This window comes from Chinchilla lanigera, unplaced genomic scaffold (genome assembly GCF_000276665.1).
Source record: "Chinchilla lanigera isolate Chin_1 unplaced genomic scaffold, ChiLan1.0 scaffold00141, whole genome shotgun sequence".
NCBI lineage: Eukaryota > Metazoa > Chordata > Mammalia > Rodentia > Chinchillidae > Chinchilla > Chinchilla lanigera.
The window spans coordinates 131,340-147,766 of record NW_004955542.1 but is presented as its reverse complement, the minus strand read 5'-3'; the positions used below and the strand labels follow the sequence as shown (position 1 = coordinate 147,766).

The 16,427-nt window shown below is 50.1% G+C and overlaps 1 protein-coding gene across 9 annotated transcripts in view; it reads left to right on the top strand.

Moving 5' to 3' along the window:
- Ing5 (inhibitor of growth family, member 5) overlaps nt 1-12,133 on the top strand; it is a 25,358-nt gene extending 13,225 nt beyond the window's left edge. For 2 of the 9 annotated variants that reach the window (XM_013508094.1, XM_013508090.1), the window contains exons 2-9: nt 1,668-1,739; nt 4,425-4,663; nt 5,700-5,811; nt 5,978-6,071; nt 9,591-9,726; nt 9,831-9,892; nt 10,054-10,154; nt 11,497-12,133. In XM_013508094.1, coding sequence (XP_013363548.1) covers nt 1,712-1,739; nt 4,425-4,663; nt 5,700-5,811; nt 5,978-6,071; nt 9,591-9,726; nt 9,831-9,892; nt 10,054-10,126 — 744 coding nt within the window. In that variant the 5' untranslated portion in view covers nt 1,668-1,711 and the 3' untranslated portion in view covers nt 10,127-10,154; nt 11,497-12,133. Of the gene's footprint in view, nt 1-43; nt 379-1,667; nt 1,740-4,424; nt 4,664-5,699; nt 5,812-5,977; nt 6,072-9,590; nt 9,727-9,830; nt 9,893-10,053; nt 10,155-11,496 lie in introns of those variants that run through there. The other 7 variants (XM_013508089.1, XM_013508092.1, XM_013508093.1 and 4 more) reach the window with 7 other exon arrangements.
- The last annotated feature ends 4,294 nt before the right edge of the window (nt 12,134-16,427 follow it).

The window sequence follows — 16,427 nt, the reverse complement described above, 5'->3', positions numbered from 1 at the left end:
CCTATCTGGCCCCGCCCCTGCAACCCGGCGCCAGCTGGGCGAGCACCTGTGCACGGGGCGTCCCGGAGCCAACTGCTTGGGCCGTGGCTTCTTCCCGCAGGCTGGATGCTTGTACCGCGTGGCTGTGCGGGAACGTCCAATAAGACGGGCGGACGCCTCGCTCTGTTTACCGGGAGCCAGACTGGGTCCCCCAGAGATGTGGATGACTGTTTCCCGCTCTCTGTAGAGAGGAAATGAGACCCGGGGGGGCATGGGGGACCCCAGAGGACGTTCAGCCCTGTCTGCAATCTTGGCCAGGTCAGAGGAGTGGGCGCCCCAGGGTGGGAGATGTCAGGGGAGACCCTTCCCTGTCCCGGTGCCCACCGACGGACCTCCTAGGTAGGTTCAAAGTGAGCTAGCCAGCCAGGCGTGGTGGCGCACACCTGTAATCCCAGCACTAGGGAGGCTGAGGCAGGAGGATCGTTTTTGAGTTCCGGACCAGCCTGGGCTACAAAGTGAGCTCAAGGCCAGCCTGAACTGCATAGTGAGACCCTGTCTCAAAAAAACAAAAATGAGCTAGCTGATCCTTGTGTGAAGGCGGCCCGGTGGCTCCCAAGCACTGAGCATCTGCTGCGTGCCTTATTGGGCCGGAGCCCTGTGTCCCTGCAGCTCATTGTAAGGTGGGGCACAGAGGTCTTTAAAAGTTTACAAAAGAGCAAGGACCGACAATGAGCGCATAGTTGAGGAGAGTGCCAGGCAATGCAGGGTGGAGAAATCCAGCAGTGGGCAGAGGACCGGCTGGCCAGGGTTGGCGAGCCAAGGCTGGGTGGGCATTTGCAGGCCCTCTAGGACAAGTGAGGAAGCCGTGGTGCTTGAAGCAGAATACTTGTAGGATCAGATCTGAGCTGTGGAGAGCAGATGGGGGTGGCAGGACAGGAGCAAGGAGCCTGCCGTCTACGTGTCAGGTGGAGGGGTGTGTTGCAGTCAGGAAGCATCATGGGCACCTCTCCACTCCCTGTCCTGCAGGGTCACCACTAACCACAGGGGATATTTAGATACTGTAAAGTTAAAAATTGAGTTCCATCAGGTATGGTAGTGCATGCCTGTCATCCCAGCACACTGGGAGGCTGAGGCAGGAGGATGGCAAGTCTGATCCCACCCATCCTTAGTGTCTTAAAAAGTGAGAAGGGTTGTAGCTCACTCTAAAGGCCTGGGGTTCCCCTAGTACTTAGAAAAAATAAAGAAGAAATTGAGCTCCTTGGTTGTATTGGTTACATCTACAGGGCAGCCCTTCTATGTCCAGGGCAGTGCAGAGAATGTACTCGCACTTGCTCCAGGTACTCTGGGATATCATTGACCTCAGGGCAAACTAGGGCAGATCAGGGAGAGCCTTATGCCTCAGAGAACATAGTTCCCCCTTTTTAGGGTGACCTAAAGAAGTGGGAGCCTAAGCCAGGAGTCATGGCTGTCTCCCCTTTTGCTGGCAACCTGGCTGTCTGAGGTGTCTCCTCAACCTCTGTAGCTTCTGGCCATGCCTGAAATGTGATTGCTGGCTGTCAGCACCATTTGGAACCAGGCCCTGAAAAGAAGTCTTAATTCAGACTGTTTCCTAGCACAGAAATAGAAGACAGTGGTCTAGTACCATAGACTTAGGCACAGAGAAAAACGGGGTTCCATGTCTGTTTCAGGCATTGAAAACCTTCCCTGTGAACTTCAGAGGAACTTCCAGCTGATGCGGGAGCTGGACCAGAGGACAGAAGGTAGGTTCAGCCAGGATAGCAGTTCCTAAGGCCAGGGAGGCTGCAGGGGACATACAGGTGGCAGATCTTCTGGAGGGGACCTAGTATAGCACCCCACTACCCTCACGGCCTCACGTCTTGTAGAGACAGGTGTGGTTTCTTGGATTGAAACCACAATCACTGATATCACAGCTTCTTAGCTATTGTCCTTTCAGCCAAATATTTGTTGTGTTTTCTTTCCTTTGCAAAATTTTCTATTTTCAAACTGTGCATGAGGGTTGGGTATCCTTATCCAAAATACTTGGGGTCAGAGTTGTTTCAGATTTCTGATGGTTTCCAATTTGGGAATGTTTGCATATACAGAAACAGCTATCTTGGGTACAGGACCTAAATTTAAACACCATTTGTCATCTGTGTACACCTCATGTACCAGCCTGAAGGTAACTGGATACTACATTGCTAGTGATCATGTGCAATGAAACAGAGTTTGCATACTCTGAGGTCTGGAACTGAGACCTGTCCTATAGAGTCATCCACTTGGGACACAGAAAGCCTCAGACTTGGAGTGTTGTGAACTTTCTGATTATGGAGGGTCATCCTGTAGTTTAAGAAGTTGGAGAATACTTTTTGACCCCTTGGTACTTAACTCCCTATTCCTAAACATGTTTTTGTTATTCTTTCTTATTTCTAGACAAAGGTGGGCATAGTGGTGCATACCTGTGATCCCAGCTACTCAGGAGGCTGAGGCACTAGGATCACAAGTTTGAGGCAGCCTGGGCAACTCAGTGAAACCCTGTCTCAAAATAAAATAAAAAGGAGTGGAGATATAGCTCAGCATTTCCTGGATTCAGTGCCGAGTTCCACAATAAGCAAACAAAACACTTCCAGTTGGTTTCAAATGTTATTTAGTTAAATAAGTAAAATTGTGGCAGTAAGGATATCCCTTTGTATGCCACCTCCTCTCCACTTTGGCCTTTGGTCTTCTAGAATTTGTGATGAGGCCAGTGAGGGTGGGTCCTGGTCAGTGGGGTGGGCAATGACACGTGCTGTGCTTTTCTTAATAAGTATAAAGTTTCTCTTGGGGTTACTGGTGGCCCCCATTTATACAGCTGGCTTTCCACACTGCCTTCCTGGTTCTGCTGAGAGTTCCTCAGCGCTGTCTGGTCATCAGGGTGTCTGCAGGTCTGCCTGTGCTTCCTGGGTTCTGCCTGTGCCTCTTTCTGGTGTCTCTGGGCTGTGCTGCCGGTGGCGTCCTGGGATTCTTCCCAGACCTCCTCCCTTCAGCTGGGTGGAGATGGAGCCTCTTCCCTGGATCCTAAATGTCCTGTTTTGATTTGCTCTGTTGTTTTGGTAGCTTTCTTTCTTTATTTATTTCTTTTTTTTTTTGAGACAAGGTCTCACTATGCAGTTCAAATTGGTCTTGAGCTCACTTTATAGCCCATGCTGTTCTCGAACTTGCAATGATCCTCCTGCCTCAGCCTCCCAAGTGCTGGGATTACAGGCATGTGCCACCACTCCCGGCTTTTTTGGTAGCTTTCTAAATGCAGGTATCTAAAAAGATAAATTTGCCGTGATACATTTTGCATGTCTGAAAACCTGTCTGTCCAGCCTCTTGTTTGACTAATGATTCATCTGGGTACAGAAGTACAGGCGGATGAGGCCTTTCTCAGTGTGGATGGCGTTGCTGGGCTCACTTCCAGCTTCCATACTGCTCTTGGGAAGTCTGATGCCACTTGGATCCTCAATCTTTTTTCTTTCCTGTTCAGAAGTATTTGGAGGGCTGAGGATATAGTTCAGTGTCAGTTTCTGGTACCCACCCCCCCCATCAAAAAAAAAAGAAAGAAGCGTTTGGAATCTTCTGTTTTCCCTGAGGTTGTGGTTCTTGATGATGTGATTCCCTGTGGGACACTTCTTGTGTATTGTACCAGGTGTGTGTTTGCCAGTAAAGTGCTGTAGGTGGAGCATTTTGGGAACTGGGCCACCTGTTGTGAAATGGGGTATTCATTCATAAACTGTGCAGAGCCATGGAAGGCTTACAGATGGGTAGCAGATGCCACCAGGCAGACCTCTGTTCTGCTTCTTAGGTGGATGGATGGTGCCTGGCACCTGCAGGCTGTTTGCCTTCCATGTTGTGTCCCTGAGTCCTGTAACACTTAGGTGCTGATAGTCCTTTGTACCTGCCCCCTCTCAGCAAGAGCTTAAAGTTGTGTCTTGTGCTGTTGATCAAACCCAGGGGTGCTTTTGTCCTGAGCTACACCCTCAGCTGTTTTTATTTATTTATTTTTTTGAGACAGGGTTGGAAGGGTGCAGCAGGGTTCTTTGATATGTGCTTTTGTGAGGTTAACCCATAGAGCTTTGTGTGGCTGTGGTGTGGGCTGCTGGTGGCCCTCTGTGGGTGAGGTATGTGGCTTGCTTCGTGGCCTTATTGGGGATTGAACATTGGGTGGCCCACTGTTTTTTGTGGTCATGAGTGTTTTTCCATGTGTTTCCTGGTCCCCAAGTGCCCACCTGTCTTTGGGCTGGGAGCGTGAGAGTAATGCGCCAGGTCCTAGCAGCATGATCACGGGATTTTGTGTCCAGATGGTGGTGAGGAGTCACAGTAGGCACTATGATCATTTTCTGGACAATGCCTACACTGGGCCTGTTCTGGGCCAATACCTCTGCTGATAGCAGCAGCCTGGGCTTGTGCTCATCCACCTCTTGCAGAGTCAGCTGCCACCCCGGTGACAAGTGGTGTGTCCTGGGCGGGGACCAGCTTCTCACCTGTGTCTCTGCCAGATAAGAAAGCGGAGATTGACATGCTGGCAGCAGAGTACATTTCCACTGTGAAGACTCTGTCCCCAGACCAGCGTGTGGAGCACCTGCAGAAGATCCAGAGTGCCTACAGCAAGTGCAAGGAGTACAGCGATGACAAGGTGCAGCTGGCCATGCAGACCTACGAGATGGTGAGGTGGTGGCGGGGGCACAGGGATGGTATCAGGGCGGGAGTAGCTTCTGGTGATGCTTCCAGCAGAGTCCACGGTAGGGACCCTTTACCCAGGACCTGGCCTGCGGTTTGGCTTTCTGGGCCCCTTTTGTTTGTTTGTTTGGGGCGTCACTGTGTTTTGGTTTGTGTTCTTGCTTTCTATTCTGCAGTACTGGGAACCTACGATGGGTGAGCACTCCGCCCCTGAACTGTACCTCAGCCCTGACCCCTTGGCTTTGTTGTGTTATGCAGCATTTTGTTTTTGTAAGCTTTAGATAAAATCCTAGGATTGGTCATTTGGTGAGTCCAAATGACTTGTCCAAATGACAGCCAGTGGCATCAGGCTGTTACCTTATGGTACCCCTGAGATCTGGTGGCACCTGAGAAGGAGAAGCCATTGCCCCTGTGCTTTTGATGCCCTGTATGCCCTACCCTGGCGGTCCTTCTCATAGAGCAGACTGCTGTGTTTGTGGGCTGATCTCCCTGGGCCCCGTGAAGTTTGGGTTTAGAGATTACTTCCAGACCTGGAGGGGCATTGGTCTTCCTCCAGCGGCCTGGGTTTTGTGGTCTGGTTAGCTGTGAAGTCCCTGATGACAGCCAGGACTGTGTGCTCTGAGGTCCATGTGAGTGGTGGGGCGCTCATCTTGTTTCTTGACCATGCTGTCTTCTGTTTCTTTTCTCTTCCAGAGGCCCATGGGGGGAATTTCTTGTGTTTTTTTCTTTTTTAGTCTTTTATTTAGGAGACTACATGTTTTTCAGATTTTAGGTTAGGGCTTATGATCAAATGTCTCCACTCCTTATTCAGATGCGTTCACAACTCTTCAAAACTCTATTTCTCATCATTTCCTGTGCTCATGTTTTTTCCTAAATAAGACTCTCTGTGGTATGCCCGGGGTGGGCTGGGGAGGATGCAGTGAGAGGGCAGCAGGTGCCTCCTGGGGGCTCCTCAGTGTGGTGCAGGTTTCCCAAGTGGCTTTGCCATTCCTGTGAAGTCACCTGCGAGTGTCCCTCCACAGGTGGATAAGCACATCCGGAGGCTCGATGCAGACCTGGCTCGCTTTGAGGCAGACCTGAAGGACAAGATGGACGGCAGTGACTTTGAAAGCTCTGGAGGCCGGGGGTTGAAAAGCAAGTCTGCCAATGTTTCCTTTGTTTTACTGCCATTGCCTATGGGATTTTGAGGAATTTTGTCTAACAAATGTATCAGGGACTTGGAGGTAAATACCATGTTTGAGTGACCTGTCTTGCTTTAGTGAGTTCTGTGGAAATAACGTGGGTTGTTACTGTTTCTTAGAAGGTCGGGGTCAGAAAGAGAAAAGAGGCTCCCGTGGCCGAGGCCGGAGGACGTCGGAAGAAGACACCCCAAAGAAGAAGAAGCATAAAGGAGGGTAAGGCACCCACTGGCTCCTGGGGAACGTGCTGGCACACACTGTGGGGTTGTAAGGAGCAGGGAGCACTCACCAGCTGCTGTAGCTTTCGCCTGGGACTTCGTGTATGCAGCCTGTCTGTTCTCAGGGTGGCTGGCAGATGCCAGTGTCCCAAGAGTGACGTGACTGTGGAAGCCCTGCTCTTGCCCCTGCGTGGCACACAGTCACAGGAGGATGCACCAGTGTTGCTGGCCATGCTCAAGTACTGAGTTTGTGTTTATCTATTGGGTTTATTTTTGTTTATTGGTTTAGGTTTTTTGAGACAGGGTTCCAGTATGTAATTCTCACTGGCTTTGAGCTCACTGTAGAGCCAAGGCTTGAACTCTTAAGTAATCTTCCTGCCTCAGCCTTCTGAGTGCTGGAATCACAGGTGTGTCACCATGCCTGGTTTAGCTTATCTGTTGATTATTTTATCTTTGGTTTTATTTATTTATTTATTAGTCTTTTTGAGACAGGGTCTCACAGTGCAGTTCAGGCTGGCCTTGAGCTCCCTTTGTAGTCCAGGCTGGTCTCAAACTCGTAGTGATCCTCCTTCTTTTTTGGGGTGGGGGGTATTGCGAATCGAACTCAAGACCTCGCACTTGCCAGGCTTTATCTTTTTTTTTGGCCTTTTTCCAGTACCGGGAATCGAACTCATGACCTTGTCCTTGCCAGGTGAGCGCCGTGCCGCTGAGCTAAATCTCCAGCCCCAAGGCTTTATCTTTTTTTTGTTTTTTTTTGTAGTTTTTTTTCCGGTAGCCGGAATCGAACTCACGACCTTGCACTTAAATAGATGTTTTGCATCCGTTCACTGTTAGCTTGTGTGACACTTGTTAAGCGTACAGGTCACTTATCTTGAACATAGAGATTTTATTTTGTGCATTCCGCTGCCCTCCTCAACGTTGTGTGGCTCTGCATCACTGAAGTGACATTTATTTTTATTTTTTATATTTTTGGGTTTTTTGAGACAGGGTCTTGCTGTGTAACATAGGCTGGCCTTGAACTTGCTTATGTAGCCCAGACTGGCCTTGAACTCATGGCAATCCTTCTACCTCAGCCTCCCGAATGCTGGGATTATAGGTGTGCGCCACCACACCAGGCTGAAGCCATGTTTAGACCAAACAGAATGTGGTGCCTGTCAGTAGGCCTCGGTGGGTGCCTGACAGGAAGAGGTCTGAGGGCTCCTTTTCTTGTCAGACGCACAGAAGACAGAGGAAAGTCCTGGTCGTTAAACTTGGCATTCACTTGTTCTGTTTGTTTTTTGGTGCAGCGTTTGGAACCCATGCCATGCACACGCTGGGTTCACAGCCAGAATACTCAATAAAGAACCCCAACACCCTTGTATTTCCAAGTAGTACGCAGACACAGAACCCTCACAGCACAACCCTAGGGTAATAAGTTACTCTGTGACTGTTCCCTGCTGTGTGACCTACTGCTTCCCGAGCCCCACCCCATCCTAACATCCTCCCTGCACCTCGTAAACATGATCTACACACCTGCAGTGGGTTTCCTCTGGCTCCTTTAATGTCCTGTTTCCCAGGTGTGTATTCCTATACACTGTATTTCTGCTGGTTTTAACTAACATTATTTTATTTTTTTGAAATAAGGTCTTACTGTATTCCCCAGGGTAACATTGAACTCCTGGTCTCGAACCATCTTCCTGCCTCAATCTCTGGAGTAGGTTGGGCTACAGGTGTGTGCCACCATGCTAAACTTTTTTATTTAACCTTTTATTATATTTTATTATTATTATTACTATTTTTTTGTGGTGCTGGGGATCAAGCCCGAGGCCTTGCACATGGCAGCAATGCTGCATCACTGAGCTACATCCCCAGTCCCCATTGAACCATCTAAATGGACGATGTTAAGAGAAATTAATGTCCAGTGAAGTCTTCCAAGTGTCAGTGTGTAATTCCATGCTGCATCCAATTTCTTTTAAGTTCTGGAAGTTTTCAGGCCTTCTCTCCTTCCCTCCCTCTGTCCTTTTTTTTTTTCCTTTCTTCCTTCTTTTGTAGCACTGGGGATTAAACCCAGGGCCTTGTGCATGCTGGGCAAGTACTCAGGTACATCCCTGGCCCTTATTTTATTTATTTTTTATTTTATTATTATTATTATTTTTTGTCTTTTTGAGACAAGGTCTCACTTTGTACTTCAGGCTGGCCTTGAACTCACAGTGATACCCCCTGCCTCAGCCTCCTGAGTGCGAGGATTACAGGTGTGCGCCACCACAGCTGGCCCCTTGTTTTATTTTTTATTTTGAGACAGGATCTAAGTATGTTGCCTATGCCGACCCTGAACTAGCAGTACTCCTGCCTCAGCCTTCTCAGTAGCTGGGATTGTAGACCTGCACCACTACGCCATACCTGGGTTTTAATTTTATTTCATTTAAAATATTTAAAAATTTTATTCTGGGGGCTGGGGATTTAGCTCAGCGGCACAGTGCCTGACTGGCAAGCGCAAGGTCGTGAGTTCAACTCCTGGTACCAGAAAAGAACCAAAAAAAAAAAAAATTTTTTTTTATTCTGATTTTTCTTTATGTAAAGTTTGTATACAATTATGTGTCTTGATTTCCAAATAATGTAGGATTTTCTAGGTAACTTTTTCTTTCTTAGGCCTGGGGTTTGGACCCTGGAAGCACTGAATTGCATTTTCATCTCTGGTTTTTATAAATTTTGAGACAGGGTCTCACTAAATTGCCCAGGGTAGACTCAAACTTGCAACCCTCCTGCCTTACCCTTCCAAGCACTGGGATTATGAGTGTCCTCTGAGTGCAGGTGGAAAGCCACCTGGCCCATGGTGTGATGTAGGGCTACACTGTGGTGCTGGTGTTTACTAGAAGTGGCCTCTGCCAGCAGGTGAGAGGCTCCTGAGACTTAAGGAGCTGCTAGGATCTGTGATTTTGGGGTATAAATGCCTGTGGGGGCTCATGGTAGCCTGAGCACAGGACACCCTGGCCTTCTCGGGAAAGAGGTCTTGTGGGTCAGGTTGGCAGTGGGAGCAGGCGGGTTACCCTGGGTGAGCTGGTGGCAGGAAGAGTGCTTGCCCCCACAGGAGGCTGAGGTGGGCCAGCCCCAAGCAATAGCTCCTCTTGTCTAGGGCCCCCTGTTGGTGGAGGGACTGGGACTGGAGGATCCTGTGTCTTGAGCAGGAGTAGGTGTGCTGTGTGGTGAGTGCTGCCTGCCAGCAACCTCGGCTAGGCAGTCTGTGCTCACAGTGGCTGCGTTGCATTCCTGGCTGTCATTGTCCAGAGACAGCTCTCTAGCTGATAGTCTCGCATGGCCCTATAGCTGTCAGTGTTGGGTCAAAGGTGTGGGGTTTTGTTTGGAAATGCACCACGGTAACAGACCCTGGGAGCTTCTACGTGAGGAGGTTGGAGTGAGCTTAGGCATCATGAGTCACTGCAAGGTGTTATCCCTAGATGTGTCCTTGTCCCACAGTCAGTGTACGGGCATGAGGCCAGTGCTCCTTCCGCTACGTGTGACATCTTTGCTGCCTTTGCAGGTCTGAGTTCACCGATACTATCCTGTCTGTGCACCCCTCTGATGTGCTTGACATGCCTGTGGACCCCAACGAACCCACTTACTGCCTGTGCCACCAGGTGTCCTATGGGGAGATGATTGGCTGCGACAATCCAGATGTGAGTCTGGGTCCTGTGGGTTATGGTGAGGCCAGGTGTGTCCCACCGTCCCCACACCTGATGCGCGGAGTACTTGTGTGACTATACTGTCCCTTGCTTTACAGTGTCCAATCGAATGGTTTCACTTTGCCTGTGTGGACCTCACCACGAAACCCAAAGGAAAGTGGTCAGTATGGGGGTATTGTGGGGCACCCAGTGCCTGCTCCCACGGAGGAGGCTCTTGATGGCTGGGCAGGGGCTGGTCATGGCTGTGGGCGGCTTGTCTGGTGCTCTGGGTGTGGCTGGGTGCACAGGGTCACTGCAGTACTGGCCCTGGCTCCTGGGCAGGTTGAGTTTGCAGGGGCCCTTCCTGCTTACCCAGAGCACAGTTATCGTCTGGATTTGTGGCCATCAGCCCTGAAGAGCATCCGTCCTGGCCCTACAGTGAGGTAAAGGTCACCTTAAGTGAGGTTGAGGAATGCAGGTTCTTGTCCCCGGGCAGGTCAGGGAGTAGGTGGAGAGCACCACTTGGCATGTGGCTCCCTGCCAGGGGCTCTACCTAAAAAATGGTGTGAGCGTTTCACACACTGTCCCAGCCTTGCTTTCAGCAGGCAGGGGTGCCTGGTGAAGGTGTTCCTGAGATTTCATGATGAAAGCCTGGTTTGGTTGACCTAAAAATAGGTGCATATCCTTGAAAGGCAGCAGTTGGAATACTGCCCCCCTTGCATGGAGCATCCTTGACTTACTGTGGCCAGAAGCTTTTGAGCACCCATTCATGGTCAGTGTGAATGAGTTACCCTCTGGTGTTTGGTGCTAGGACTATGGAGGGAAAGTAGGGGTGCGTGCTGTGTCACAGCGGGCTCCTGCCCAGTGATGGTGGTGTGACCCCCCTTGTGGGGGCACAGGTGATTGTGTAGCACCTAACCCCACATGTGTGGCGATACTGGAGTCTCCAAGAGGAGAGGTGGGGATGCCACCCTCAATGCCAGGAACCATAGGACAGTAGGTGCAGGCGCAGTTAGTAGGGGATGCAATGGTTTCTCTCTTACTTTTTTTTCCTGTCTGTGGTGCTGAAGATGGAACCCCTGAGTCACATGCTAGGAAGGCTGTACACTGAGCTGCACCCTACCCCTCTGGTGGCCTTTTATAGACCACTGCGAATGGGCAGCTCCCCTGGCAGTGAGACAGGAGCTCCTTGCTGACATAGATGCCCATAAGCCTGCACTTCCTGCTCCCTGTAGTTGAAACCTTGCCATACAGAGGTCTCTGGAGGTGATGTTAGTAAGCTACCACTGCACAGGGAATGTACTAGGTTTTTTTGTTTTTTTTTGTGGTTTTTTTTGGCACTAGTTCTTGTAATGTCTACATGTGTCATGAGCAACTCCAGAGCTTGCTGAACCTAGGGTACCAGGGGCCTTTATGAGTCATGTAGGTTTCAGGGCCTAGCTCAGCTGAGCCAGGGACCTCAGCTCAAAGCTCTCAGCATGTCCAGCTCAACTGGGTGCATCTCCACAGTGGCATGGTGACCTAGTGCCCAACTAGCCAGGGAGACCAGCCCAGTCCCCTTGATCGCAAGGATGTTGCTAAAGTGAGTCTGTCACCTTCAGGACATGCATGGGACAGCAGCTTGCAGGGCAGCTTTTCTGGGTGGGATGGCCATGCCCACTATGTTGGTGTCTGTCCTCTGGCCCTGTCTCTCCAGAGTCCACCTGTCTTGGACTAAGTGGTGGAGTCTGGTTGCCCCATTGGTGGAGGGATGCAGAGGCCGACTCCTGTGTCTTTTTCCACCAGGTTCTGCCCACGGTGTGTTCAAGAAAAGAGGAAGAAAAAGTAAGGAGGGGGCTGTGTGCCTGGATCAAAGAGCAAGTTAATATATTCCTTCATTCGTGTTGCAATATTTTCTTTCATTTTTAAAACTACCTTGTTTTGACTGATATTTAAGAACTCAGTGGCCAGTTGTAATTCTGGATATTTCCTAAAACAAACAAGAAACCACTGCCCTGTGGGCACTTGTGAGCTTGGGCTGCCAGGCACCGTGCACATTCTAACCTGGTACACTGCCACCACTCTGCCACTGGGGTGTCCTCTGCAGTTCTCTGGAACCATGCACAGACCTCTTGTGAGCACACTTGTCACCCCTGAGCCAACCTGACCATTAGACTTGGCCCTTGCTGAGGCCACTGCTGCCGTCCTGGCTGGGCTGGCTCTCCTGGGAGGAAGTGGCCCTGCCCCGCTGTGCACTGCCTCTTTCGCATGGACTCTGGCCCACCAAGCTTCGCCAGAGTAAGTGCTCCTGTTGGCCCAGGCTGTCGTTTACTATGATCAGCACCACCACACGGTGGCGTGGCAGCCAGCTGACGTTCCTTCTGTTCCTCTGGGAATCCCAGATATTTTTACTGTGAAGATGAAATTAGTATAATTGCATGAAGATCGTGGGTCTTTGTGTCTGTAATGTGATCCTGTCTCCAGGGGGCTGACTTTGGACCTCATAATGCCCACTGCCAGGCCTGCAGCTCACCCTGAGGGGATCGCAGTCCTGCGGCCTGCTGTGTGACTGCTGTGTTTGGAAACGGCTCTGGACTGAAGCAAGGAATCCAGAGTATGTATGCTATTGTTTAGCTACTGTTTTCCAAACCGGTGTTGAGGTGTCTTTGTTGGAGTTGGGGAACATGCACACATTTGGTCTGATGAGGTGCATTGTGACAGTTTCTTCAGTGTGGCCTGTGAGACATGTGCACCCTGAGATCCCCTTGCATACTCACTGCCCACAGTGCCAAAGAACCCATGGAAGAGTGCTCCTGTCCTCAGCAGAGGCATGCACTTGTTTTCTGTGGTGGCCACCTGGGTAATGTCTCTTCCTCATTCTGGTGTTCCACCGAGAAGAGGAGATGGCAGAAAGTGCTTGTGCAGGGCCCCTGCACAGTGCTGTGTCCTGTGTTCAGCCTGTACTCACAGATGAGAGCAGGCCTGCAAGTACCTGTGGCTGGGGTGTCCAGGCCTGTGGTTCTCAGAACAGAGGCCTCGTACCGTCTCTGGGGGAAGCCTGGGCTGTGCTTGCTCTGCTCCGGGGCAGTGAGTTTTAGGTGCTTATCCTGTCCAGGTATTGGTTGCTGGGCAGGTGAGAGTGGTAGTGGATGGTCGGCAGTGGTCCCAGCTCATCCCTGTGGGGTCCCCAGGCCAGAAGGAGCTTTCTAAGTACCCCAGCCGGGCCTTGGGGTAAGAGGGCTGCTCAGTCTCAGCCAGAGTGCTGAAATTGAAATGAGATGCATTTTATTTTGTAACTTAATTTGTGTGCTTTTTTGTTATTTTGTTTGTTTGTTGCAGTACTGGGGATTGAACCCAAAGAGTGCTGAGCTCTGTCCCCAGCTCTTTTTTAAATTTTTGATTTTGGGACAGAGTTTCACTGAGTTGCTCAGGCTGGGCTCTTGCCTCAGCCTCCCAGATTACAGGCATGTACCACCATACCTGGCTATGATATAATCTTTTTTTTTTTTGACACAGGTGTTTAAATATTATGGAGAAGCATTTTTTTCTTCATTGTTACTTTTTGTATGTGTGGCGGGGCTCTGGGGAAAAGGCTTTGATGTGTTTCTGTTTACTGTTGTGAGGCAGCTCCACTGCCTGATGGTAGCTCCTTCTGCTAAGCACCGCCCACTGTCACTAGCAAATGACGCTTCTGTTGAGGTCCTGGAGGCCAGCAGCACTCTGCCTGGGAGAGAGGCCTTTGAGTTACCTGCATGTGGTGCACCCTGCTTGCCACTCTGCATGGTCTGTGTTGACTTGACCTTCCAGAATTTTCTGTACTGGTTTTATTGTTTATTTTTGCCAGTTACAATATTAAAACAACATGCATCTACGTTTGGGAGAAACACAGAAAACACGATCAGAACAGGAACACTCCCTGGAATGTTGTTTGACTCTGATTGTGCCTGTTCTGGCTGTTGCTACTCTCTGAGAGTGGGATGGACCTGGGATAGGCCTGGCTCAGCGGGGGCTGGTGCCATATGAGTGCTACTCCATATGACTTGCTCTTGAGTCACAGCCTTTAGCCCCACACCTGCCAGGCTGGCCCTCCCCTGGGTGCCCATGGACCCAATTCTGGTTTTTAGACTGAGAGACCCTGCGTGTCACTGTGGTGGGTTTATCCTCTCTGGTGTGGGATCCCCCTGTAAGTGAAGAATATTTTGCTCCAAGGAGGACAGATGACTTTCCTAGTTCTCGGTCTGTAGTTGGAGGAATTCCTATCATTTTCTTGGAAAAAGGATGCTACATTGAAGAACAGGTTGTTCAACTGAGCCCTGCCCCCAGATCTATAAATGTGAGACCATTATCAGCTGGGCTGACAGGCCGCAGGGAAGTACCACTCGCTCCTCACCTGTCCCTGGGAGCCCTTGCAGGGTCCATCTTGACCTTGAGCAATGACACTGTCCAGAGAACAGCTTCCCTTGTGACCTTGGGGCCAGGTGTCTGCCTTGTCCTGGGTATGACATGACTCAGTGAGGGAGGAATTAACAACAAAAGACTTCCTGGATGTTTAGTGACAAGATTACCTGTGCCGGAAGGAAGTTTAAGCGGATGCTCCCCAGTAGTCCGTGAAGTTCTCCTTGGTGTGTACTTTGTGGTGTCCTCTACCATATTTCATCCAAAAAAGATGATGCAGCTTTAACATGGATGTCATGTTTTATTTTCAAGGAATTGTTATCTCTGACCCCTTTGTAAAGGAAATATACTATTGTAAATCTTTTTATTAAATAATGTAAAGATGTATATCTGTATTTTTGGATCATGTTATAGATTATGGATATATTGTTTAATAAATAAAGTATTTTTTGGAACAAACATCTGAAGAGCATCATTGTGGGAAACAGGTGTGGCCTTCCTGTGTTCTGCTGAAGTGACACTTGTGCCTCACATCAGCTTTGGAGACCCAGGAGCTGACGAGAGGACAGTTGTTCAGGGACTTCATGGGCACAGGCTGACTGGGCCCTAGGCCTTGCCTCAGTTGGGTGCTCAGGAAGGTCAGTGGGCAGCGCCGAGCTCCACTGTGGGCCATTTCAGAAGTGGCTCCCAGGCTCCCAGAGGATATGTGCATATGGTTAATGCTGGGAATGCTTGGTCGCTCTGAAGGAATACTGGGCCATTGCCTGGACAAGGTGTAACAGCTGCTTTTTCACAGTTCTGGAGCTTGGAAGCCTTGGTTTGCTGCCTGCTGGGCTTTCCTTTGGCATGTGTTCAGCTGCCTTCTCATGGTGTGCTTGCATGGCAAAGGGATTGCCGTGCCCCAATTGTAGGACCACACTTAATTTCCTCCATGTAGGCTCTGTCCTAAGATATAGTCGCATTGGGGTTCAGGCATCCATGAAAGAACTTGGAGGGAGAGAGTAGGGCTGTAGCTCAGTGGCACTTGTCTAGTGTGCAGGCCCCTGGGTTCAAGCCTCTACCACAAAAAATAAAAACACTTTGGAGGAGGAAACAAACGAAGCAAGTTGAGTGGGACTTGGGACATCTCACCTTGAGCAGTGCTGACACCACAAACAGCTTAGTTGTACTGAGATGCCTTGCGCCAGGCATGGTGGCGCACGCCTGTAATCCCAGCACTAGGGAGGCTGAGGCAGGAGGATCCTTGCGAGACCAGCCTGGGCTACAGAGTGAGCTCAAGGCCAGCCTGAACTGCATAGTGAGACCCTGCCTCAAAAAACCAAAACAGCAAAAATGAGATGCGTTGCATCCTCTCATCCACTAGTCAGCTGAGACTCCTGCAAGTGGAGGTGGGGTCGGGAGAGGTGGGACCTACCACACTACTGCATGTTTGTATCTTGCACGCACACCCCAGGACACCTGCAGCCACTTTCCAGGTGTGTGCCCTGGGAAGGAACAGCTCGTGCTCTTCTATAAGATGGGCAGTAGTCATTACTGGCTCTGGAGATGTCAGAGCTGGGGTCGTGGTGGTCAGGTGGTGAACAGCCTTTGAGATATATACCTTCGTATCCTCTTGCCTGGGTGTAACACACAGACATTTCTCTCTCTTACACTCTTGCTCTCTTATTTATTTATTTATTTATTGGCTTTTTGAGGCAGTCTTGCTATGCAGTTCAGGCTAGCATTGAGCTCACTTTGTAGCCTAGGCTGGCCTCGAACTCAAAACAATCCTCCTGCCTTAGCCTCCCAAGTGCTGGGATTACAGGCATATGCCACCATGCCCGGCTCTCATTTATTATTTATTAGGATAGGGTCTTACTATGTATTCCAGGATGTCCTCAAACTTGAAATTCTCCTGTTCCAGCTCCCAAGTGCTGAGATGACAGGCCTGTGCCACCACATCAGCTAGACATAGGCATCCTTGACAGCCATAGAACTCCCATGTGGCCTGTGGGAGAGGACTGTGTGGACCTCTCTGATATATCCTGAGTAGGAGTCCTTGATGTAGAAGATGCCAGGGTGACGTGCTTGACACACCCACCTGACCTAACCTCTGCAGGAGGTGGGCAGACCCCAGGGGTGCAGTCTGTTGAAGGTATGGATAGTGTCTCCACTTGCGCCTGTGACTCTAGACAGGGCAGCGCTCTCTTGGCACATGGATGCAGCTGCTAACGTGTCATGTCATTTTCTCCATGCCAGTTTGCAGGGACACCAGAACCTGCTAGTTTCCTTTGCAAAGTGACTGCACTGCCACAGTCTGCCCGAGGCTTTGGTAGCTCTCCTGCTGCTCTCTGTCCCAATCT